Source organism: Tetrahymena thermophila (assembly GCF_000189635.1).
Source record: "Tetrahymena thermophila SB210 genomic scaffold scf_8254431, whole genome shotgun sequence".
In the NCBI taxonomy this organism is placed as follows: Eukaryota; Ciliophora; class Oligohymenophorea; order Hymenostomatida; family Tetrahymenidae; genus Tetrahymena; species Tetrahymena thermophila.
Window position 1 is genome coordinate 224,346 of NW_002476212.1, and position 26,633 is coordinate 250,978.

The following is a 26,633-nucleotide window of genomic DNA, read 5'->3' on the forward strand; positions in this document are numbered from 1 at the left end:
TACCATTTTAACCTCAAATTATTTCTTTCGAAATAGCAAATTTAAATATAAAATAAATATATTAATTATTAAAATGATTTAAACCTGTTTTATATCTTGTAAATTATCATTATTTTTACTCATTTTATAACTTAATTTAAAAAAAATAGATTTTAGTCATTTAATTACCTCCTTTAAATAATAAATTTCAGAATAAAATTTATCTTTATATCATTTTTCATTTTTCAGGTAGGGAGAACTACATTTTACAACCTACTATATACTTTTTAAAGATTTGTATTTTATATATTTTATGTGTTTGCACAACATTTTAACAATATCTAGAAAATCCCTTTAAAAAATGAATTGATTTAGAAATATTTATTTATTAAAATGTAAAATTAATTTTAATGCCTATATAATATAAAAATAATTTAAATTTAAAATAAAGTTATTTTTTATTTTTTTGATAAATAAGATTAAATAAATTTTATTTGATAAATATTTGAAAAGTTATTTATATTTTAATTATAATTTAAATTCTAAAAATAGATGACAAGATCTAGTATCTTTTACATCAAATATTTGTTTAGCATTCCTGAGTTATTAATAGAACACTTAGAATATAAACATTTCTTTAGTAAAAATTTATATTTGATTATTTTATAATTGAACAGTTTGATTAAAATAGATTGATAGATAGATATATATCAAATTTCAATTAATTCTATTTTATTGAGAAAAATAGTATATTTAATTACTGAAATACTTTACTATATATATTTTTTCAATTAATTTTTTTTAATAGAAGTATTAGATAAGGAAAGTAATATCAGAAATAGAAGTTTTAAAATGGAAGACTCACAAGATTTAAAATCACGTATCAAAACTTATATCGAACAAGACAATTTTTAAGAAGCCTTAAATCTCTCAAGAACAAATTCTGAGAAAAAAGGTAATGAACAATTTAAATATTATGTAGGCTTTTCTCATAAGCTTTTAGGGTAGCTTGAAGAAGCTATAAATATTTTTGAAGATTTTGAAGAAGAACAATTCAAGAATTTAGATTTTAAAATGAAATAAGAGTTATTATTCCATATGGCAGATATTTATTATACAAAAGAATTATTTGCAAAATCTGCTGAATACTTTAATAGGCTATTAGAATTAAATGAAAATTATGGTGAATCTTAAAATAAAGATATTTTCAGCAAATGTATTTCATCATATTTGAATACATAAAATTTATTAAAAGCTCAAAAAATAGGATAAGGAGCATGCAAAAAATATCCAGATGATGCAAATATTAATTTAAACTATGCAAAAGCATTAATAAAACTTAAAAAATATTAAGATTCAATAAAGCTATTGGATCAATTTATCCAGCGCAGTTAAAATGCATAAGCCAAGCTACTTCTTTCTGATACTTACTTTAGAGCAAACATGTTAAAAGAAGCTGAAAATATTAATTAGCAAATACTAAGCTAGCACCAAGAGATGAAATAGGAAGCTATTGCTAATTTAGTAAAGATTAAATTTAGTTCATTTGAATTTAAAGAGGCGTTTAGTTATATTTAACTTGGATTTAGCTTAAATCCAAACTCACCAATTTACAATTATTACTATGGTAAATAATTTGCATTTTTGATTGATTTAAATATTAAATAATGCTTTATTTTTTTTATTTTTTTAAAGGCATGAATTTGTATCTTCAAGGAAGTATATAGCAAGCTATTCCTCAGTTAGAAATGGCAATTACATTAAACGATCATTAAAATCACAGGTTTATCTTAAGTTTTTTGATAGCATATATTGATAAAGGGTATTTGACATAAGATTATGATAATTTTCATATTTCAGAGGCTTACCTTAAAAGTGATGATCATACTAAGCAATAGAAATAAATAAACAATAACTTAAAAGACAATCCTTTGCTCTAGTATGTATATGCACTAATACTGAGGTTGAACAATTAACCCAAAGAATTTTAATAACACTGGTCTCAAATATTTCATATAAATTAATCTAATTAAAATTAATTTACAAGACATCCATCACAAGATATATATGAGAGTTTAGATTAAGATTCTTTAAATTTGCTTCGTTTGATTTAGTAGATTGATTTTTGCAATACAGTGAAAGCAGTTAACTCCAAATATGAGGCAGAAATTGAGAGTTAAAAAACTTTACTTCTATTCTAAATTCTAAAATTCATTTCAATTCCATCTGCAAGACTCTAAAAGCAGAAACAAATCGAACTTATTTAACTGATAAGAAATATTAATAAATATTAAGAAATATGCAGCGAAAAATATCAAAGCAATCAATCAATACAAGATATGCCCTTTTCTATTTAATCTTAAATATTTGATCAAAGCATAGTTTTAAACAATAATAATAGTAACAGTAATTTAAGTGTTTAAGAATAAAAACAAAAGAAAGATAAAGGTATAGAAGAATTCTAATTAAAATTTTTGGAGATAACAAACAATGTAATTAACTTTGCTAACTAATTCTTCAAAAAAGGATTTAAGTTGAATGATAAAATAAGTAATTTCAATGCTTAGGAGTTGATCATTATAATTATTCTTTCAACTATTGAATTAGAAGATTTAAAATCAATGTAAAATCTAACAATAGACGATTTAAACTTACCATCTAAAGTTAGAAGGATTATGGATTTAAATAGTATTGGAGGAGGATTTTTATTTTCGAATTTATTACAATCAGCATTAGAAGATATTGAACAAAAGAAGATAAAATCTAAGCTCTCCAAAAAGGAATTGCTAAAATAAGAATTGCAAAGTTTGAATGCATATAAATTAAATGAAGATTTGTTTGTGTATAAATCTTCTTCTGAAGCACTTGCATATGAATATGCGTACAAGTTCTTTACAACACTTCTTCTGGAAAACTAAGCTGAAATAAGGTACTACAGCTATATTACTTACTATTACCAAACGATCAGCTCCTAAGAACAAACTGATATTTTAAAATAGATATTTAATTCAGTTGAATAATACAGTCACAAATCTATGAAAGAGTCTTTTATTAAGATATAATCTGATAAATGTCTTTGCAACATATTTTGATAATAAATATAACTAAATAAAATGCAAACAAAAAAAAAGTATAAAAAGTAAACAAAGAAAATCAAGACCAATTTGTATTATTTATTTAAATTGATTTCATCTTACTTTATTTTTAGTAAATTTCATTAATGAGATTGTAGTTTATCACATTTAAATTTAGATATATAAAATTATGTAAACAAATCAACTTAATTAGTAAACTATATATAGTCAAAGAAGGTAGGAAATAATACTTAAAATTAATCTTTTCTTTTTATTAAATAATTTAATGTTAAAATTCATTTTTATTGTAAGTTATGAAAGTCAAAAATGTTAATTTATTATTTTATCTATCTATTTCTAATTCATTTCTAATCAGATTCAAGATTTTCATTTTTTTTTTGGAGGACTTTTATTTTTTTGAGGGCTTTTAGATTTATTTTAAACAGGTTTTTTAGGCGATTTTTTAGCAGCAGAAGGATTAACAGCTTGAGGCTATTCTATTTTTTCAATTTCTAATTCTGTTTTAGTCTTTGGATCGTAGTCTTCTAATTTTTCTATTTTTAGCATTAGCTCCTCCAACTTTTCTTTTTATTAATTTATGAGCAATTAAGTGGATTCAATTTATTTTTCAAGTCCCCAATTTACATTTATTGCTTAGCTCAATTTCGTATTTGCTTATTTGACAGCTTCTTCATTCTAGACTGTCATTTTTGAAAGAAAGTCTCTTCTTTCTTTTTTTTATTGCATCATTTTGATCGTTTCACTGTTGGAGTTGCCTATTTTTTAAGTCATTGTTTTAATGTCTTCCTCTATATTACTTTCTTCTATTTTTTATTTCTTTTCTAGTTCATTATACCAGATTTCTAACTGTTTTCTTTCATAAGTTACATTGTCTTTGTTTTGAATTACCTCTTAGGTTTTTTATTCTTCAATTTTGCTTTCTCTTTCATACTATGCCTTCTTCTCATCATATAGCTTTTATACTTCTCTCTGCTATTTATCTAGCATCTATTATCTCTGATAATCATCATATTTTCCTTTTTCGAATATTCTAAGTTCTTCCATTGTATTAATATAATTTGGTACCAAATTTTTCTTGTATAGATCGATATTAACATCTAAACACTTTTATATTTCTTCTTAAAATCTATAGCTGATTGGATTTCTAATAATATCAATTTTTTGCAAGTTTTAATTTTCTTTAGCTGCTTCTACTAACACTATTCCTGTATAATCATGGAGACTGTTTTCCCTCAGATAAATTGCGCTCATATTTTTATTAACTTTCAATCCCTCTGCAATAAGCATACCAGTATCATCCGAAATTCCGCACATGCTCAAATCAATTACCTTATTATTTAATAATTTAAAATATTCATAACAATAATGATATTAAGATATTCATAATTAAATGGCATTAAAACATTTATAATTTATGATATTTTTTGCTCTCTCATATAATTTGTAGTATTAAAACAACATTTTCCATTTTAAAAATAAATAAATAAATAAATAAATAAATAAATAAGTAAATAAATTTATTTATTAATTATTGTAGGTAAAAAATTCAAGTAAATATTTATTTGTAATTTTTACTGTGAGGGTTTCACATAGCTTGATTCCTTCTGCTATTTGTTTTGCACCTACATCTTTTAGTTTATTATCCCTTACATATAATTCTTTTAATGACAAATTTCTTTATAGACCAATACCAACAGCATCACCACCAACTAAGTCTAAGTCTGTTTAATTAAGTGAAAGTACTTCTATTGTATTGTTTTCCCAAAGATAATTGAGAATAGCATTAATACTACTACCATAAAAATTATTTTAATCAAGATATATCTTTTTAAGAGTTTAGTTATGGTGCATAGCTTCAAAGAATCGACTAACACCACTTGATGTTATTTAGTTGTTATTAAGATTGATAGATTAAAATTTGTAAAATTTAGAATTCACTCCAACCATTTGAGACATACTCTCGATTCCAGGATCTCCAATTTGATTGTTAGCCATATTCAATTCAATAATGTTACTATTACAAAGTTTAAGGACAGCTTCTTACATAAATGCAGAGTTCAATTCGTTACAACTAAAATCTATTGAAACTATTGACTTGTTTCCTTAAAGCCCATTCAAAACACAAATTGAACCATCTTCTGTCATGCTTGTTCCAGAAATATTTAAAATCTAAAGAGTCTTATTCTACTTTAAAAAAGCTTCTAAGGCTCTACTTCCCTGCAATCCTAATTTATTCCTGTTTAAGCCTTCTTTGCAGGAGATATCTAAACTAATAAGTGACTAATTCCCCAGCAATGATTCAAAAAATATTTGGAATCCTTCTGGGGAAATATTGTTTGAGCTTAAATCTAAATGTATTATATTGAAGTTATATTTAAGGGCCTCACTTACTATTACTGCTCCTGTGTTTGACAAAATATTTTTTTGAAAATTGAGTCTTACAAAATGATTGTTTGAGATTATAATATTTCCTAAGACATGGGCGCTATCTATGCCTAGTCCACATTCTTTTAAAATAAATTATCTCTTTGCACAGTTTTTCTTAATTTTTTCAATGAATTTGACTGCCTAATCAGGCATGTATTCTACTTTAGAATCGCGACATTTGGCGTGAAATAAGTCTAAAATTTAATCAACAGGTAAACTCCGAACAGTTTCACTCTTGTTTATCAAATCATCTATTTAGCTTGGAGGAATCTAGCTGAGTAACTCCAAATCAGACTGTTTTGCAACATGAGGATTTGGAATACCATTTCTGCTAAAAGGCCTGCTTTATGCTCTCAAATTCATTAAGCTCTTTAAAGAAGAAACCTAACTAATTGGATATTTATATTATTGCTATACATTGTTGTTGTTTTAAAAAAATGATGCTTGACTCTAAGCGCTGACTAAATTCCTTTAAGGAACACTACTCTATATCCTTTACATACCTTAATTATTAACGGAAGCTTTCCTATTTAATGCTGCTGTCTGTGGACGTAGGTTGCTGCTTATAAGCTATTTATTGGATATTTGTGCTGATAAGGGTTTGATTCTATTTGTAGATTGAGATTATTTTAAATGAATTGATTGCTTTTTTTTCATATCGCCTGCTGAAAATAAATCTTCGTTTTCCAAATAAGCATCATCTCTATAAATGCTATTACCCTATAAATATTGAGAATTAGAAGGCATCAAATTTGGTTTTTAGACTGAATTAGATCCTCCAAAATGAATTGCAAATTCTTTCATATGCAACTAAGTACTATCCGCTATATCATCTGTATCTCTAAGCGCACTTTCTAAGCGATTCCATGCATCCATAAGCGAATTACGTGCTTTTGGCTTGCTTTTATGATGTTAAGCCATACTTTTAGAGCTATTAGAATTTTGTTAGAAATCTAAAACTAAAGATAAAAAGGAATGCCTAACTTACTAAAGTAAATTTCTAAATAAAGTGTTTGAATAATTATATAAATAAACTCACTGAATTATTTATTTATAAAAAACACAAGTTATTTTTATGAGAATAGTACAACAATCATTTATTAAAATTTTTAAAATTTAGTTTATAAAAATTTTGGATATTAAAAAATCTACTTTGAAATTTAAAAAATATCATTTAAATTATTTTTTTCATATCAATAGAAGTTATTTAAAAGTTAGTAAAAGTATTAAAAATGATGCCTCAACAGAAAGAATTTAGCAAATTGCTTCGATTTATTTTTATTAGTTATGTGAATTGTTAAAATTTTTATAAATCTTTAATATAAAGGTAGAACAAATAAATAGTTAAAGAAAAAAATTTCGTTTAATTTGATTTAATTTATTTATATAATATGATTAAATATTATTATAAAATATTATTTCTATTGCTATATGATAATAATAATAATAATAGAATTTATTACAAATTAATATGAATATTAATATTGACGTAATTTTGAAGATTATTTAGATTTATTTTAATTAGGTGAATTGTTAAATTTTTTTATAAATACTTAATATAAATGTAGAACAAATAAATAAACAAATCAAGAAAAAACTTATATTTATTAATATAATATCATAAAGTTTTTGACTCTAAATATTATTTCAATTATTTAATTATTAATTTAACTATTATTTTTCAATATTTTTATGCTTTTTAGCTTTATAAATAAATGAGATTCAATACAAAAAGCTAGTATTTATAAATAGAAAATAAAATAGCTTACTATATAAAAAAGATAAACTTCGTTTGGTAAAATAAATTGAAGTAATTGAGAAAGAGTAAACTAAAAAGAGGAAATTCATATTTATTAAATAAATAGAAAAAAAAAAGCAAAGTTAGGGGGGACATTTTGTAGATAATTCAAATTAATAAGAAAGATTTGAAATTAGATTAATAAAATCAATTATAAGAAGTATAAGCTACCCTTAATAAAAGTTAAAATTTTTCTGTAAATTTATGAGCTAATCAAATTTCGTAAATAGAATTGACAAAATTTTAATGAGTTTTTGAGTGAAGTAAGTGGGTGAGCACTCACATTTTTTTCTTTTTATAATTAATTTAACGACTTATAGAAGAATTTAAAATAGCACATGAACATGTGTTTATTTTTAAATTTAATTTGCAAAATTGACAATTGAAATACAGTTTTTAAATTTCAAATTTTAATTAGAGAATGAATGACATCATGCTTATTGTATCTGCCATCATTTGACTTTACTTTTTAAAAATATGTTGTGATACCTAGTTTGTTTCAATAAAAGTGACATTTCGCTTCTACTAAATAATTTATCTCTTCTCATGAAATAAATGAAAAAAAAAAGTTTTATAAAAGAAATAACTAACTTAAATAAAATTTATGATTAACTTGTTTGTACTCATTTTTATTCAAAACCTTTTATAAATACTAATTAATTTTTTAGTTTAGAGCATGTGACTTTGAAAAAGTAAAGGTATTTAGTATTTAATAAGTCTTTTGAGAATTTAATTCTGATGGATTAGAAAATTTTGAATATGGTTAGGGTGGGATATTTTAGTTCTGATAGTGCTAACAGAAAATATTAAATGGTTTGTAAATTGTAAATTTTAAAAATGATAAGAATTTAGCTTTTTGTCTTATTTTTTATTAAGTGTAAGGATAGTTTAAAGAAATTTAGAGCTTAAGGAAAATCTAGTTTTCATTATCACTGAGTGATTTTTAGTTTACTGCTTTAGAAAAGAAAATTTGACTGATTAAGAAAAAGGCTTAATTTTCTTCTATTCTATACATCATCAAAAAAATCCATGAATAAAAATAGCTTCGCTGTAAATAATCATTTGTGACAAAGGAATTCTAACAGTAATTAAATAAAATGTGTTTGAAATTTAATTCTTACATGCATGTGATAACTTTTCATATTATTGTATGAAAAAAATATTTAGCCAGTTTGATTGATGCTTGTGGAAAAAGTATGAAAAAAAATAAAAGAATGTGAAATAAACAAGAAAATCTTCTAGGAAAAATGTGTTTCATAAAAGATTAAGATGTAATTATCAAAAATGTAAAGAAAAGAAAATTATTAAAAACAAGGTATATGTATGGTTAACAAAAAGTATTTAAATTTAGTCGAAATTTATTTTTTAATAATCCATCTAATTAATAAATACAAAAGTAATCACAGAAATTTAAATAACAGAAGTATAATTATGAATTGATAAAGGATTTTGTCTTTTGGATAGCAAAATTATATTTCAAAATCTTTGCTTACTGAAACCAATCCCCACCATATGCAAATTAGAATTAGTAAAATTTTGTTTGGTGAAAGAAACAAAAAAGGCCTAAAATCTATTAAAAAATATTTAATTAATGGAAATATTCCTATAAATGGTAAAGCAGTGAGTAAATTACAATAATCTTAATAGTAAAAAATAGCTAAACAAATTAATCATACTTATCTAATTTTATAGATCCAAAAAGGAACGTATGGCGATTTAAACTCTGTAACAAAACATAATTTGAGTTTCTAAAAATGATTCCTATTTAGTTTATTTATTTAATGAAATAAATTAATAAATAATCTTATTCATTTTTAAACATTTCAAATATTAAATTTCAAATTGTTTGTTTAGCTTTTACCAGTATATTTTTTCTTAAAACAAAAATAAATCAATATAAATCCTTATTGAAATAAATTCCTTCTGTCTTACAATATCTAAAAATACTTGTTAAAAAAAGTGAATTAATAACTACTTAGTTGAGTGAATTGCTATAAAGACAAAACAATTTAGATTTTCTTTAAAAATCAATTTGTATTTTTTATATAAAAACTATAAAATAAGAAAATTCCATATTTAAAATTAAGAAAGTAACTTTAAAATAAATGAATAAATGCATAGTAAATTTCTATTCATTTCAAAAATGAAATGATTAAATCAGAACTATTCATCTCACTTTAAAATCGTGTTTTGTAAACATTTGTCTGCTTAAAAAAAATATTTTTGCAATTTTTAGTAATCAATGAAAGTAACCTAAACTGTTTTTGTTACTTTTAATTTATTGCTAAATAGAAGTAAATATTTTACATTTTCACTATAACAAAGCAAATACTTGTAGATTTATTTAAAATGAATCATACATATTTCTAAAAAAAGAATTTACCTTTTTCTAATAAAATATTACTTAAAAATCTACTTGAATGATCAGTGGATGATCGTTATGAGTTAACACATGATTTCAATTTTTAGCTACTGGATCTTTTTATTTTTTAAATTTTAGATAAAAAAAAATCTCCCTTTTTTCGAACATAATTCATGTAATTTTATTTAAAAAGTTATTGTTACTCTGCATATTAACAAAAAGAAGGTATATTTTTGAGAATACACATTTAATCAAGCAGCGGTGCTGAAAATATTTCACAATATAACTGGCTTTTTTTTTAAATTAAGTATAGATAAAAATGTCTATTTGTATGATTTTATGTTTGAAAAAATAAAAGATAATATTTAGCCTTCTCAAAAAGATTTGTTTTCCAAAAAACAAAATCTGTGTAAAAAATAATTAAATTTGAGAAAAGATTGAATGTTGATGTAATGAGAAGCTTAAATAGATCTCCCAGAAAAATACAAATAGTGTGAGTGAATGAGTGATGTGACTAAATTTCTACTTTAAAATTCTTATAAGTAATTAAATAAATAAAAAATGAATGAATAATAGTAAATGTATGTGTATGAAATTTTCTATGTATGAATTAATGAATTTATTAATAAATGAATGAATGAAGCGGTGGGGCACACATAAATGGAAAACAAAGAAAAGTCAATTATAAATTTATGGATTTAGAATAATTATATGAAGTAAGGAAGCTTATTTTGTGGGAATTTGCAACACTTTTGTTAGACCTAAAGAATAAAAATTTACCATATAAAATTAATTAAGCAATAGTTTTTGATGGTTAATTTGTTAATATAGTAAATGAGTGCATAGATTTGGAATTGATTACCTACATACCAACCAATATTCGATTTCTTGGTAAATAAATCAAAATTTACAATTAATACATGAAAATTCAATCAAATAATGTTCTTCAATACATTTCAAATAATTCAAGCTCCTATTTGTTATTCTTATAATCATTAATTAATTAAATAAAATCAAATTGAACAAAAAAATTTAAAATAACAAAGATCTCTCTCATTCAATCAGAAACAAAAAAAAGTCAAATAAATTAAAACATAAATACATTATTTGCATTTACTTTATTTGCGAGTCACTGATCTATTGCTAAACAAACAAATCCTAAATAATAAAGTTCATAAACAACTTCTCAAATATATTGTATTACTTACTTACTTACTCTCTCCAGAAAAAAAAGTCTTCAAACACCTCATCAATTTAAATATTTAAGTCATTTAATTTATACTAACTAACTAACATAAAAATGGAGCTTGAAAATTTCACCTACCCTGCCCTCAACTCTGCTAGAAGTAATTCAGAATAATTCGATTAAACTGAAGGAGATAGTCAATAATTAGACCTCTCCCAATACAACTCTTCAAATACCAGCTTCTCTCAAACATCATCTTAAAATTCATACTCATCTCCTTACGCTAATAGTTACCAATAATAGTAACAATAATACCACTATTAAATGAGAGTATAATAATAGAACTACTATAACCATTAGTAATAGTAAATTCAATAATATTAACAATAATAATACTATTAATATCATTTCAATTAAGGAATGCTCTAATACCATCACGTTCCTATGCAATAGTAAGTTCCTATGTTCCCCATGTAATAACAGCCTTACTACTAGTAACCTTACTACCCTCAACAATAATATCCATAATAGTATAACCCTTAAGCTTACTTGTATCATTAATCTTTTGATTAGAATTAATACCATCCTTAGGTTGTTTAACGCTCTTCTTCTAATTTATCAGCTTCTTCTTGCTCTTCTTATTCTTCCAAGCAATAAACTCCTGAACAAAGCGGTAAAAACGCTAAAATGGAAGCTATGCGTAAAAGACTCTCCTGTGTTGATACAGGAAAAGGAGGACTTATCTTAAAGTAATTTGGTAAAAGAAATAGCAGTGGAAACAACATACCTACTTTCAATTCTAATTTCTAACCTCAATACTGATTTGCCCATTGAGAATATCTTAATCTTACACATCAAAAACTATTGAAAAATCTTACAATATCAATACTAAAACAAATAAAAACTAATTAATTATTCTAACATAAATAACCATTTGTTTATCTTTCTATTCCTAAAGGTCAACCAACCGATCAACCAATAAACTATTTATCTACTAATAACAAACAAATCAACTATCTTCCTTAATTTCTTTCTATGTATCTAACTAACAATCAACAAACAATCACAAATATCTTTAAAATTGACAAATATTTTCTTGCACTGCCTTAAACAGATAAAAAAGAGAAAAAAAAATAATCAAGCTAACAAACAAACAAACATAATAATTCTTTCTTCTTTTGTAATAATTTCAAACAAAAAAATAATAAATTAAACACTAATTTATAAATTTAACAAATCTTAATTTTACAAGTATTTTAAATAATATTATAAAACTATAAGTTTAATATTTACAAATTTATTGTGTGTACATATCAAAATATTTATATTCTTATTTGTTACAATATATATCTATCTATCAACCTATCTACCTTTTCTTACGAAAACTAATAACGCATTTTTTTTCCTACGTTTCTTCTGTTTTTGTTTAGTAAAATTAATTTTTAACTTTATATTTTTAGTTTAGTCTTACTTTAATAGCATATAACAAGCTGATTACATTTTAAATAACTATTTAAAATCCAATTATTTCTGATTGATAATTAATTTTTAAATATTAATTAAGTGTTTTTAATTTCATATATTTTTTGAGAATCAAAAAAAAAGCTAGCTGGTTGATTTTGCTATTTTTTATTTATTTATTTAAGCTAATAAAAATTTACAAGGCTAAGTATTTTTCAAAATATACTTAAAATGTATGCATTTTCAACATTTTTTATATGAGTGATTAATTAATTTACCATTTTTTAAATAATTTGAATTTTTATGATTATATTTATTTAATGAAACATTATTAGTGAGTATTTTAAAGATTTTAATTAAATTGTTATGATATATAGTGTAATAACAAATATAATATTACATATTTATATGATCATATAACCAAAGTCTATTTTTGATATGCATTATATCAATTTAATCAAGTAATAAATTAAATAGTATTTACATTAGTAAATTTGATTTTAGCTTTTTAACAAATTTGATGATGTCTTTTTGTAATAGTTAATGAACCAAAAAAAATTTTTTTAATACTTTTCTTTATTAAATATAGCATTAAGCTATTTGAAAATTTAATTTAAATAGAATAATATCAAGACATGTTTATTTATATAAAACTTTTAAATCAGTAAGTTATTATCATTTAAATCTAACTCTATTTTAGTATTTCATACATAAAAGAATTAATTTTTTTTCAAAATATTAATGAAGCAAAGCATAGCAAGGAACTAAGAAGAGTAAGGCTTCTATCTTTAGTACGACAGATGCATAAAGTAGCACCACTCTTCTCCTAAAATTTTTATATGCGTTGATGATAGTTGCAAAAATAAAAGCCTTTTATGCCACTATTGCATTAACGATTCTTTTCACAATTACACCAATATCAATTAATAAAATTGTGTTCCTGAAAATTAGAAAATGAACCATAAAGGGCACAAGGTGATCCCTATCGAAGAGTACATAAGTACTTTTCATAGCATCTATTACAACTAAAAGGTTAAATAGCCAACAGCTTTGAACGATTTTTTTAACTTGACTCAAACAACTGAGTTCTCCTAACAATAGCAATAGCCTGCAAGGGGTAATAATTCTCCTTCTAGTTTCTAGAGTAGCGACTGGAAAGATAGCTTTTAGTAAAAATATATAAATTATTTAAAATGTATCAGGAATCAGATTATGGATATTTACCAATTTGTAGAGGAATAAATACAGTAAGCGGAAAAGATTACTAACCATTGCTTTAATAATCTTTAAAGTTATGAGAAGAAACTACAAGAATGTTATAATTAATTTGAAAAGAAAAATGAAGCTGTTTCTAGTGAAGTTGTTTAGCAATTTGTGAATAATTCTTTTCATTTTTTGATAGATAATTAATCAAGGCTCAAAGATCAAGCAAATGGTGGTGGATTCGTAGAACTGCAAGAATATAGTTAAGGCGATTAAACATTTTAAGTCATGACATAAAAAGACATTTAAATGAAAATTATTTAGTAATTCAATCACATAAAAAAAATTTCTGATTATTTCTTCACTCTTTCAAATGAAATACGCAAGAAATTCCGAAATGGTTTGATTTCTGCTCCTTTCTATGAAAGCCCTATCATTCAAAAAAATCAAAACTAAAGTAATTAATTGAGTGCAGAAGATATCTTAATGAAATTTTCTAATAATTAATTCTTTGCTTCTAAACATATTGAGTCTACTTAATAAGTTTCTTAAATTGGCCAGTAAAATATTGCACCTAGCTCATCTTCTTTTAGCAATTTTGCGAATAGTTAAAACTCACCAGAAAATTTATTCTCTGCCAGAACTGCATAGTACAAGATTTCTGATATTCATTCAAAATCTATTTGGAGAGTCTTACATCTCTATAAAGCAGTATGTGCTTCGTGCTCTTCCGATGGAACAATAAAAATATGGGATTTGAAAACTTAAAAAATAATAAAAATATTTAACTCTTTCAATGATGCGGTAAATGATCTTGTATATATTCCAAAATAAAAATTACTAATTTCAGTATCGGGTGATAATAAAATAAGAGTATTTTCTTTAATAAATTACAAATGCATAAGAATAATCGAGGGACATTTGAATGCTATTTACACTTGCCATTATGATCAATACAACAATGTAATTTCCATATATTTATTTATTTGAATTTTAAAAATTTTAAATATCAATCCAGTAATTCATTAAGGAAAATATTAATTCAGCTAATCAATTTGCTTATTTATTAATTATTGCAGCTCCTATATTTTTGAATTTATTTAAATACGACTTACTCTTTGCCTAAAATTCAAAATAAGGGCAATTTTTTTAAATATTTTTTGTATTTTTAATGTAAATGATTTAAATAAATCTATTTAAATTAACCAACAGTTATTACTGACTGCGGGACGTGAGGAGGAAGTATACGGATGGAATATTTTGACAGGCTAAAAAGTATTCAAGACGAAATCAATACAAAGATCAATTTACTCTCTTTAATCAGTAAGCTGTAAAGATTCATTTTTGTGTGGAGATGAAGGAGGATCTCTATCCGTCTTTAGCTATAGCAGACCACAAGTTTGCAGAAGCCAAACAATTCACTCTAAGACTATTTATTCCATCAAAGTTTTAAAACTACAAGGAGGCAATAACAGTAGGGATATACAATTCGTGACTAGTTCAGCTGACGGATTTATCAAAATTAGTTCATTTGAGACTCTAGAAATTTTGAATTAAATAAAACTAAATAGCTTTATATACGATATTTCAATTCACATGAATAGAATATTTGCATAAGTTGGTAAAACTTCTAATTTAGCGATAATTGGATTAGTTCAATAAAGAGGAAATATTGAAATCACAACTAAAATGATTACTCTAAGCAATCCTAACAAAGTAAGGTGCTTGCAAATAATAAAGGATTAAAATATTATTTTATACGAATCCACACAAAATGATATCAACTACGACATAAATATTGAGCAATTTTGACATTCAAATATATAGCTGTAGCGATATCAGTTAATATCTTTTGTTTAAAAGAATCATTCTTTAGTTACTCAGTTTAAATTGTATCAATAATCTTAAGAATCTAAAAAGCGAAATATTTCGATTTGATAAATGAACAAAGAAAAAACTAAACGAATAGATTAATTGGATGATTTAAAAGTATTATTTGTTTGTTGTGTATTGCATTTTTCTTGTATCTTTAGTATTTGATAATTATCCAATAAAATACTTACTTATGATTTCAAAACAAACTAATTTTTGCATAAATGTTTCTTCTCCATTTATTCCGATGGCTATTAATAAAATATTAAATTAATATTATCATTTACCATAATTTTGGATGCTTTACTTTCAATTAATAGGAATAATTTATGGAGAAGTATGGTTCAAATCCAAACCAATGTAGAATTTAATAAAAGCAGAGTTAAAAATGAAAAGATAAAAAAGGTTAAATTTATTTCAGCATGAAATTTGAAAATAATTTATTGATTTGCCGAAAAATGATAGTGGTACTATAAAATTGAATAAAACTAAGATACGAACTTAAATAGACAGACAAACAAATAAATAATTATTTCGATATTACATTATATAAAATAAGATACAATAATAATATATTTTTATATTAACAATTTTCACTGAATAAAAGATTTTTCTATTTTCTTTTTTACTTTTAAAGGCTTTTGTCTATATTCTATAAAATAAATTTTTAACATATCATTTTCATATCTACATTTTAAGATTGCTTATATTAATTGCTTTGAATTCAATATCAATTTTTTGCTTGCATATTTTCTTGCTTGCTTGCTTGGTATTGGTCGATTTAATTAAATTTTAAAACCAATAAATTCTTAAAGTAATATTAACCATAAATTCTAATCTCATAGATATACCACAAAAACAATATATTACTGTGAATAGTTATTGATTTTATTTAATCTTACTTCCGCAAAGTATTTGAATATTTTCTTAACGAAAAATCTCTAAAATATTTAGAAATGTTGTTTAAATTTTTAATAAAATATATTGCTGCTATCCTCTTAAAATTTTATTCACATTTTTTATCCTTCAAATATAAATTACATTTTTTGGAAATGAATCGAGGTCTTTCAACAAATCATCTATTTTGACATTACAAAAATAATTATTATAATAATAAACAAATTCAAATTTTTATTCAATAAAAGTTGATTAAAAATCAAAATTATTTAATAAATGAATGAAAACAAATTTAAATTTCAGAAATAATTTAGAATTTCCTTCAAATATTTTTATTATTAATCTTACTGAAAATTTCATAGTTTCATTCAATTATTAATTTTAAATTTAACTTTTCTTAATTTTCATAGAATAATTAAGACATTCTTTTTCAAATTATAAACAAAATATTTAGAATTTTTAAAATGGAGTTAAATTTTATTTTTCTCTCATTTTTTCAAAAATAGCAATCTGACAAAAATATTTGAATTTGCACTTAAGCTTAAGATTGAATGAAGATTGTTTACTGCAAAATATACATTTTTTATCAATTATAAAAATACTTAGCTTTCAACAAAATCATCTACTTCTTATCACTTTTAAATTTAATAAACCGGGTAAAGAAAATAAGCCAACAAACATTTTTATTTTTCTTGATTTTGAGTTTTTTTTAATAAAATGAAAATAAAATATTGAATAGAGTATTTTTAACCAATTAAATATCATTAAATTTAAAAAAGGAAAAATTAATACTCATTATTATTTTAAAGTAGAAAAATAAATTAAAAAATAGAAAGCTAAGAATGAATTGTGGGTGGTTATTATTTATTTGCTCTTTGAGTTGGTAAAAAATATAATCAGATCTAATTACTCTAATTAATAACTTTATAATAAGAGTTGAAGGTTTGAAAAATTTAATTTATAATTTATTTATGAAAAGAGTTTTTTATTAATAAATTTGGTTATGAAAACTCTTCATTTTCTTACAGTAATTTCAAAGCTTTGTTGAAATTTTAAAAATCAATACTCATAATTCAAATAAAAGTATCTACTTTCAAAAATAATTGATTCGAATATTTAAATGAGAAGAATGTTCTAAAATTTATATATAAATTAAAGTTAAGAGAGCATTCAAATTTTATAAAAGAATAAATCTATTCAATATAATACAATCGAATATTAATTTTACTTTTTAAAAAATAAAACTAAAAAACCCCCTTATTAAGTATTTTCCTTTATTAAAAAGTCTAAAAGTTATTCTTATTTTTATTTGAAATTTGATTGGATATAATTAATCTTGCTTTTATACCGATTTTAAATGTTTTGGTAAATGCATCTCAAATATAAATGCAGATTAATTTAAAAATCAAAGAGTTTCCTGTTTGAAAATTTCTATATTTTTTAAAAAATTACATTCATGCTTTATTTTAAATGTAAATTTTTCATATACTCAAATAGCATTTATTATAAAAAAAATTATTAAAAAATAAGTATTTTAAGTATTTTTATTTTTATTTTGACTTTTCAATATTGGATTATGTAAGCTGCAGAAAAATAGAGAGATATTGAATTAACATGTAAATTAAGTAACCTCTAAATTCCTAAGCTAATTTATTTAAGTAAAAATACAATTATATGAATGATTATGATAAATACTCGATCTTCTATATTTTTAATTAATTTAAATTATTTTGTGGACAGTTTTAAAGCAAACAAAAGATGAATATAAAGAGTTTTTACCAGTGATTTCTATCCAATTTAAAGTAACACTTAGTGAAGATCATCTAATAATCAATCAATAAAAACATCCATTAAATTATTTTGCCATTCTTTTGTTATATTTGCTTTTATCCATACAATTTTGATTAATTATCAATCAGTATTTATTTTTTATTGCTAAATAATGTTTAGTACTATACAAAAACTCTTTTCCAAGGTTTTAGTGGTAGGGTATCTTTTATGTAATCTTAGTTAAGTAATTTAAAAATTAATTGCAATTATTTAAATTCAAAATACTAGTGTTGAACGAAATCTTTGCTGTCTAAATTTATCTAATAATTATTGTAAATTATGTTATCATTTTGCTTTTTTTTAACGTGTAAATCCTAAAAATGTGATGCAATATTACCCTTCTTAATGTGACGAATGATTTAAAATTTTTAAATTGTTATTAAATATCTATAAGGACTGAATGTAAATGAAAAACTGCTTTTGTTAATGATAATTAAAATTTATTCATAACCTCCTTGGTAAATTAAAGGTTTATTTTACTCCCATTTAAATAACTATTCACTATTATGATAAATTTAGGATAATTATTTCTCAAAATTAAAATTCCAAAAAAAAATAAATTGGACAAAAATTAAAATAAATGAATAAATTAATAATTGATTTGCTTCTTTTTAAATATGAAAAATGTTTTTTTTAAGTAAAAATTGTGTAGAGTTTTTGTTTGAAAAAAATATTTACTTTTATATAAAAATCTTAAACGTAAACAATTTTATTTGACTTAAGTATTTTTTATGTTAGCTTTTAGTGATAAATTTAATAAAAATGAATATTGGTTATTATTTATGTTTAGTTAATTTAAAATTATTAATAAATGTAATAAATTTTATATAAATTACAATTTTTATTTTTTTTTGATATTTTTGTTTTATACTATCATTCTTCATATTGATAATTTTTTGTAAGAGAATTGTTTAAGTAAGAACGAGAATCATTTAAATCTCCTTTTTGTTTATCATTTGCTCCATCGTGCCCAAAAGAATCTGTCCTTTTTAGTTATTTTATTTATGCTTTTAACTTGAAATTCTCAGCATTTAACTTGTTGACAAGTTTTAATATTCTTTCATAGATTTTATCAGGATCGAACTTTTCATTAACATATTCAGGCAAATATCTAATATTTTTTTAAATAAAATAATTTTGTACCAATTAGAATAATTATTTGATTCAAATTTTTTTAAACATAAATTTTTTAGTCTGTTTAAAAATAACATTCAAAATTTTTGTATAATTTTACTTTCTTTGTAGTAAATTAGCAGAAACAATAATTTTTCTTAAATATTCTTGAAGCTTATCAGGAGTTGATATCTTAATCTCCTTCTCCATAATATCTAAAATTTCCATAGGATCTTTAATATTAGCTTTTGGTCCATTATCATCCTTTTTTTCTAAAGGATAAACCTATTTGATAGATATTTTTTTAAATGTTGTTTTAATTGATAATTTTTAATATGTTCATAAAAATCATTTCATCAAATTTTAAATTTTAGATTTGTTAACAAGTTTTATTTATTTATTTGATCTTTTATCTAGATACAAATATAATTATTTTTTTAATTTTTAAATTAAACTTATTCAAGATATTTTAATAATATACCTTAATTTGTGAATTCCAATCAATAAAAATCTTTTAAATTTTTTTATACAAAAGCATATAATTTTATTTGTATTCTTCTGCGTCTTTAATTTCTATTTCTTTTTCTTTGAGCTTTTCCAAGTACATTTTCATTTGTTTTTCTCTATTTATGTCTTTAAGCATTAGGTCATCAGCTTATCTGTCAAAAATTTATTTTATTTATTGCTTTTCTCCATCTATTGCATGCTTTTAATCTTCTAGTTCTGCTATTTTTTTAGTTAACTCTAGACACAAGTTTTCTAGTTTTTCATACTTAAAAATGAGCTGTTTTGCATCTAAATCTGGAAATTTAGAGTTCAACAGCTTATATTAAGGGATGAAGCCTTCTAATTCACATGAATTCTTTTTAAGTTTATCAAATTCTATGTTGATCTGTCCTATGTCTTTAACTAGACATGAATTTTTCCAGTTTTAATTTTCATTTTACGTTTACAACTCAACTATATTATCTTTTAGTTTTTCTAAATCCCTTCTTAAGACTTCGTTTTCTCTAACTAACTTTTCTACCTCACTGTTCATTTCTGTTGACTTTATTTAGTTAAGTTTAAATTATTTTAATTTTTTTGAGTACATTAAATATTTAATTTCACAATAATCAAAAAATGTATACAGCTTTTTGAATTTCATTAAGTGCTCCCTCTATGATTTTTTGCTTTACTGTTTAGCTGAGCATTTCATTTAAACTTTTTATAGCTCTATCTTTAATTTCCTAAATAGCTTTTCTTCTTGGATGCATAGTAGCCTATTCTTAGGAACTCTTAACTAGATTTCCGATAATTTTTTCAGGCTAAAAATTCTTTTAGCGTTCATTTAAATCTTTTTTAAGTTTAGCTGATGTGTTTTTACTTTAATATATTTCCTGAATTGTTCTCTGCTACTCTAAGCTTTTTGGCTCTAATTTTGTATATAAGTAATTACCTTTTTTATCAAACACCATTCTGTGATATTTTCTCTTAAATTCTTCGTATTCTTCTTGTGAAATTTTCACTTCTTTTTCAATCAAATCTTCAAATGCATATTCTGCTAATTCATTATTTACTCTAATGTTATTTGGAGCTCCTTTTTTTAGTGAAGAACTGAGCTATGAGTTCGCTTGTTAGACTATTTAAGATATTGCCTATGGGCTTTTCTAATTTCTTAGCTAGTTTTACAGCGGAGAAGATAATAACTCCGAAAAATAACTTTTTTAATCATCTTATTATTTTAATTTCAGCATAGATTTTGGACTTAAACTTGTAACATTTGGATATTTTTCTCTCAATATTTTTTGTTGCTAATTTACAGGAAACAGTAAACTTTATCCTCCTCCTGCAAGAGCAGTTTAGGGCCTAGTAGAAATAGACAAGTTTTTCACACTTGCTGAAAACATTGGTCTGTTTTTCTAATTGCTACTACTCATTCTTAAAACTAAATAATTATCTCTTTAATTAATTAAGAAACTGATTTTATAAATTAATATTAAATTCTCTACTGAAAATCACATTAATTTATGAGAAATCAGCAAAAAAATCAACTAAAATCTTTAATGCTGAACAATTTTTGCAAAATTTATTAATTAGCACAAACTATAGAAATCATAGTAAAAATAATAGTATTTATTTTCTTTACTATTTAAATGCCTATTAACTAATTGCAAGTATTAGAATAAAAATGGTTCATGGTACTTATAAAATTGATTAAATTATAGTTTAAATTAATAAAAATAACACTCAATATATAAATCCTAAATTAGAATTAATCTTTAGAAATTTCAGCTTTCTAAAAATTATTAAAACAAAAAAATTAATAATTAAATGATTAATTAATCAACAGAATTATTGGTAATAATTAATATCTAGATATTTCAATTTAATTTATAAAAGTAATGGGAAAACAATAAAATTAACGTTAGTATTCAGCACAAGCTTCAGAGTCAAACAAAAAGGAATATACAGACTTTGAAGATATGAAAAGCATTTTTTAATACACTCATAGACGTATGGGATTAGGCTATTCTGAAGAGTAAAAGATATTTTTTTAATAAACTAATAAGTAGACTTAATCAAATAATACATTTTTAAATAGGTAATTTGGAGAAAGTGCAGGTGTTGTGAAAGGAATAACAAAAAAGTAATTAGTAGGAAATGACTTTGATGCAAAGAAGAAAAAAGAACTAGAAAAAAAGAAAAAGGAAAGAGAAATAAAAAGCCAATTAGTGGCAAAAGAAATAACTGGTAAAGAGACTGATAATATTAAGGAAAACGATGAAAATAACACATCTAAAAACTAGCAATAAATCACAGAAAGTAATAAAAATTTAGATGATGATGATTTTGATGAAAAAGAATCAAAAACAAGGTAGATTCCTTCTAAAGATAAAAAAAGAAACTTTGAAGTAGAAATAAAAACCTCAAAAAAGAAAAAAGCATAAAAGGCATTTAAGATCGTTTGATATAATTAATTTAACTTGTGTATAAAAATATCTATAAAATTAATTAAAATTTGAAATTTTTACAATACTACAATATAATTGATACTTATAGCAATAAATATTATAGAAATATATTAATTAATTCACTCAATTAGCATATTTTATCTTTATTTATTTTTATCTAACTTGAATAAATAAAGATAAATCTACTTCTTTTTTATATTTTATTAGAAATATTTGTTAAAAATAAATTGTATTTACCTTATTATTATTATTTAATTATTAAGTAACTTCTACATTATTAAAAGATAAAAATAATTATACAAATTTTAATAATCTTTTTATACACCATAAATCTTTTTATTTATTTAAAATAAAATAATGTTTAAATATTGAAAATATTAAGGAAAAGAAAAAATATCAAATTTCATTAAAAATTAATTTAAAAGACTGAAAAACAGATATATTAGAGTATTTAGATTTATTAAAGTATTTTAATAAAATAAATTTCTTTGCATAAATCATCTAAATTTTTATATTTTAATTAATAAAATGTCTACTTATATGAGTTGAAAAAATAATTACTACAATAAACTGCTTCTATTTAATACTTTTTTTGAAATTGTATAATTAAGATCTACTTTTTGCATGATTTATATTTATTTATTTCGGTTTTTATTGATAATTATTTTCTGATTGATGTGTTGAGCTAGTTTTTTATTTTTTATATTGTTAATAGCAAAAATTAAATGCTAAAATTTTATAGTGAAAGCAATTAGGCCTTCTCAATATTATAATCATATTATTATTTTTAATATCTTAGAATATTTTTATTAATTTATATAGTAATAACTATTTATATAAAAATGTAAGTAAAGATATATTATAAAAATGAGAAATAGTTTTAACATATTTAAGAAAAATATCTATCAAATCATTTTAAATTAGTTGATTTTGAGTAATTTTGGTTGATTTATTAGAGGATTCCAAATGAATAACTAACCTTATATGTATTTTAAAAATATTTAACTAAATAATAAAATTAAACAAATGATAGGATATAGCAGAAAAGTATGTTGCATTTATTCTCTACCTTATGTTAAGGAAAAGAGATGACTAATTATTCACAAAAAATTGTTTGCTTACAATAATTAAAAAATATTAGATAAAAAATATTAATAGATTATATTAGGTTGAAAAGTCAAAAAGTAAATACATAATAAATTAAGAAAAGTGATTAGAGCCAATTTTAATTAAGTAAATGCAAATCAATGAAAAAAATTAGTATAAGATAAAGTAAATAGATTAAAATGATTTGATCCAAAAATAAGATATTCCTTCATAACCTAATAAAATAGGCAATAAAAGTAGATTTTCTATTAAATCTTTAAATAAATTATTTTTTAAATATTTTTTAAGATAAAGTTAGTCAATTTTATTTTTGCGAAAATGAGGTAGATCCTAAGTATCTCTAAAACAACAATAAGCTGTTTCAAGATTAGAATAATAGTCAATACTTATATAATAATGAGGACACTAGCTAAAATTAAAATATTATATTTGATGATCTTTAACCATACTAGTACTATGAAGAAATATTAAAACATGCACTAGATCCTCAAAATCATAATTTAGTAAACTTTTAATTATGCTTTATGTAAAATTTAATTAATAAATAAATACATAAATTAATAGATTTAAGAAGATGAAACAAATTATGTAAAATTTAATTCAAAATATTTATGCTAATTATTTTTTAGGATAAAGGTATGAAAATCTTATCTGATAATATTCTCATTTAGAAGCTTTCCCTTTAATTTGAACAACATAGATTTAAAAGATAAATCACATGCTATGAAAATCTAATTCAATAATTTTATGTAGTATTTTATCCAAATTTTAAAGAAAATGTTTTTTCTTAAGGTAGCTTTGGCTAGTAATTTAGGCTTGCTGTTTTAAAATTAGAAAACGATTCTATTATTTACTCTATATTTTATGATAATTTTAGCTAGAAGTTTATCAATGTTTATTTCTTAATTAAAAAAGTAGAATTTGGTAGATTTTACCAATCAAATTAGTAATTATCTAGAATTTAGTTATTAGACTCAATTTTTTGTAAAATAATAAGCTTTAATGAATACCATTGCTCTATAATGGAAGAAGCCTTTGATTTGTCTTTCAAATAATTGTTAAAGTATTCTAAAAACAGATTTAATTAAATAGATAAGCTTAACTTTTTAATGTAGTTAATAGATTTTGCTTTAATTTTTGATGAGTTAGAATTATATTACAGTCAATATGATCAACACAATGTGGGTTTAGACTGCAGAGAGTCAAAATTTATTGTCAGGTTAAGAAAAATATTTATATTGAAAAAATACGATAATTCTTTTGACAAAAGAATGATACTCTACAAAGAAATTTACTGCATCCTTGAGCTAGTCTAGAAGATAGAAACATGTTAGCCTGAAGAAAATATATTTTATAATAATTTTATGAGTAAGTTTATTGAAGATTTTTAAAGTAGAGGAGTTTGTTAATAGGAAGTTATTTCATTTTTTTAAAAGTATTGTAAAAGTGTTCTTCAGCATTACCCTATTATTAACCTGCACTATTTATAAATATATATTTAAGATCACAAATTGCTTTACTAATAAAATGATGAGGTGGAATAAGCTTAATTTTATAAAAAATATTTAAAGTTACCTGAAGAAAATTCTAATTAAGAAATACTCTAAAATTAAAATAATTGCAAGATATTTAATTATTTTAAAAATTAGAGTTTTTCCAAAGGAGATTTGTAATAAAATAAACAAGATACTCAAAGCTATGAAAATTGCTAAAATAATTTAAATATTTAAATATTTGAAATTCAATAAAATGCTTCACATACTAATAATGATAAATTATCTGAAGAGAAATTATTAAGTAATAATTAACCTACTTTGGAGGAGATTAAATAAATATAAAATATATAGTAAAAACAAGATTTTTAAAAAGCTGTTAAGAATCTTTCTAAGCTGTTTTATATAGACATAACACCTATTTTACATGTAAGATTTTGTTTATATTTTTTTATCATTATCTTTAATAATTATTTTTATAGCCTTATGGACTGACGAAATAAACTATAACCTATCCTGTTGACACAGACTTTTCTTTTTCGTTTGATATAAAAAATAGCAATTTTTAGCGATTTAGATAAAATAATGAATTATATGAAGAAAAATTGATATCTTAATATCAAATTAAAGATTTTATTAACAGGACTTAAAATTTAATCACACAATTAAATGATATTTCTAAAATAAATAACAATCATTTAGAATTCGAAAAAAATCTCAAATCTAATACTGAATAGGATATTTAAGTAAAAAATTTTTGTAAAGTCAATACTTAGGACTGTTTAATATAATTATTTGATAAAAAATTTAACATTAGATATAGCATAATCTCTATACCATGCACTTTACATTTTTACATGACACATCAAAGAGTTTTATCAATAAATTCAGATTCTAATTTAACTAGATTTGTTTGTAAAGTTGGGTTCATAGACTATGAAAATCAACACATATACATAATAGATGGGAAATATAACCTAGATGACTTGAAATATGTTTATGTAAGGAATAACGCTTGCATTTAAGAAATAACATTAAGGCAAATACTTAATTAAATGTTGAAAATATTATTCTATTTTTTAGAAAATAAATTCTATCTAACAAATTTTAAACTAAATGCCTTTAGTATGTTTCAATCTTAAGTAATTTAAAATAATTTTTACTTAAAATACAACTAAGCCTACTCTATAACTAAAAGCTTAAATTATTGGGCTTAGATGATGGTCTATAACGGATATTTTTCATCTTCATTTTAAAAAATAGAAAATTATAAAAATTAAAAAAACATTTTGTTTGAATTCACAGAAGAGCATTATCTTTTTTTTTCTATAAAATTTTTTATTCACTAAGTACTTAAACTAGTTTTTAGTTTAGATAGCTCAATAAATTCAAACGACGATCAAGAATCATTTACATTAGAGAATAGCTAAATTGAAAAACTCAAAAAAATATTTAGCAAGGAACTATCTGATTTTATTTTATTTTTCCTTGATAAAAATAAATAATAATTTGATAAATAAGTTATGTTTTCTCTAATAGCAAACATTCTGCCTGAATAGCAAGTTTAGGAAACAATTTAATTGATTTATCTTAGTTAAACTGAGCAAACAATCATCAAAAACTATTTTTCTTGTCCAACTCAGCTTAATAAACTTGCTTTACTCTATTATTAACATTCAAATCAACCAGAAGTGCTAATAAAGGAATCTGTTTAAACAAATACTCTCTGCTAAATTATGAGAGGATTGAAATAAATTATTTAAAATAATACACAGATCAGTGATACCTCAATAGAGTTAATTTTAAAGTTCTTTTTTGATATTTTTAAAGACAAATAAAATAAATTTGATAATCAT

The 26,633-nt window shown here is 22.4% G+C and overlaps 7 protein-coding genes across 7 annotated transcripts; 5 read left to right on the forward strand and 2 right to left on the reverse strand. All coding sequences in view use genetic code 6, as the record gives it.

The window, feature by feature from the left end:
* Window positions 1-831: 831 nt before the first annotated feature.
* TTHERM_00312610 (tetratricopeptide repeat protein) lies at window positions 832-3,071 on the forward strand (the record flags this gene model as incomplete). The annotated part of the gene is made up of 2 exons (XM_001033442.2): window positions 832-1,606; window positions 1,675-3,071. 2 exons carry the CDS (start codon window positions 832-834, stop codon window positions 3,069-3,071), a joined length of 2,172 nt encoding a protein of 723 aa, XP_001033442.2.
* A 369-nt stretch (window positions 3,072-3,440) lies between these two features.
* On the reverse strand, window positions 3,441-6,422 carry TTHERM_00312620 (hypothetical protein; the record flags this gene model as incomplete). Its single annotated transcript, XM_001033443.3, has 2 exons — window positions 3,441-4,403; window positions 4,650-6,422. The coding sequence occupies 2 exons, from the start codon at window positions 6,420-6,422 to the stop codon at window positions 3,441-3,443; spliced, it is 2,736 nt and encodes a 911-aa protein (XP_001033443.1).
* A 4,242-nt stretch (window positions 6,423-10,664) lies between these two features.
* On the forward strand, window positions 10,665-11,669 carry TTHERM_00312630 (hypothetical protein; the record flags this gene model as incomplete). Its single annotated transcript, XM_001033444.2, has 1 exon — window positions 10,665-11,669. The coding sequence occupies exon 1, from the start codon at window positions 10,962-10,964 to the stop codon at window positions 11,667-11,669; it is 708 nt and encodes a 235-aa protein (XP_001033444.1). The 5' UTR covers window positions 10,665-10,961.
* A 1,380-nt stretch (window positions 11,670-13,049) lies between these two features.
* TTHERM_00312640 (WD domain, G-beta repeat protein) lies at window positions 13,050-15,323 on the forward strand (the record flags this gene model as incomplete). The annotated part of the gene is made up of 2 exons (XM_001033445.3): window positions 13,050-14,474; window positions 14,724-15,323. 2 exons carry the CDS (start codon window positions 13,050-13,052, stop codon window positions 15,321-15,323), a joined length of 2,025 nt encoding a protein of 674 aa, XP_001033445.2.
* A 3,660-nt stretch (window positions 15,324-18,983) lies between these two features.
* Window positions 18,984-21,142, reverse strand: TTHERM_00312650 (hypothetical protein; the record flags this gene model as incomplete). Its single annotated transcript, XM_001033446.2, has 4 exons — window positions 18,984-19,221; window positions 19,345-19,508; window positions 19,705-20,271; window positions 20,354-21,142. The coding sequence occupies 4 exons, from the start codon at window positions 21,140-21,142 to the stop codon at window positions 18,984-18,986; spliced, it is 1,758 nt and encodes a 585-aa protein (XP_001033446.2).
* Window positions 21,143-21,607: 465 nt separating this feature from the next.
* On the forward strand, window positions 21,608-22,174 carry TTHERM_00312670 (hypothetical protein; the record flags this gene model as incomplete). The annotated part of the gene is made up of 2 exons (XM_001033448.2): window positions 21,608-21,744; window positions 21,808-22,174. The coding sequence occupies 2 exons, from the start codon at window positions 21,608-21,610 to the stop codon at window positions 22,172-22,174; spliced, it is 504 nt and encodes a 167-aa protein (XP_001033448.2).
* Window positions 22,175-23,602: 1,428 nt separating this feature from the next.
* Window positions 23,603-25,272, forward strand: TTHERM_000312678 (transmembrane protein, putative; the record flags this gene model as incomplete). Its single annotated transcript, XM_012799731.1, has 4 exons — window positions 23,603-23,787; window positions 23,849-23,872; window positions 24,934-25,206; window positions 25,260-25,272. The coding sequence occupies 4 exons, from the start codon at window positions 23,603-23,605 to the stop codon at window positions 25,270-25,272; spliced, it is 495 nt and encodes a 164-aa protein (XP_012655185.1).
* Between the last annotated feature and the right edge of the window lie 1,361 nt (window positions 25,273-26,633).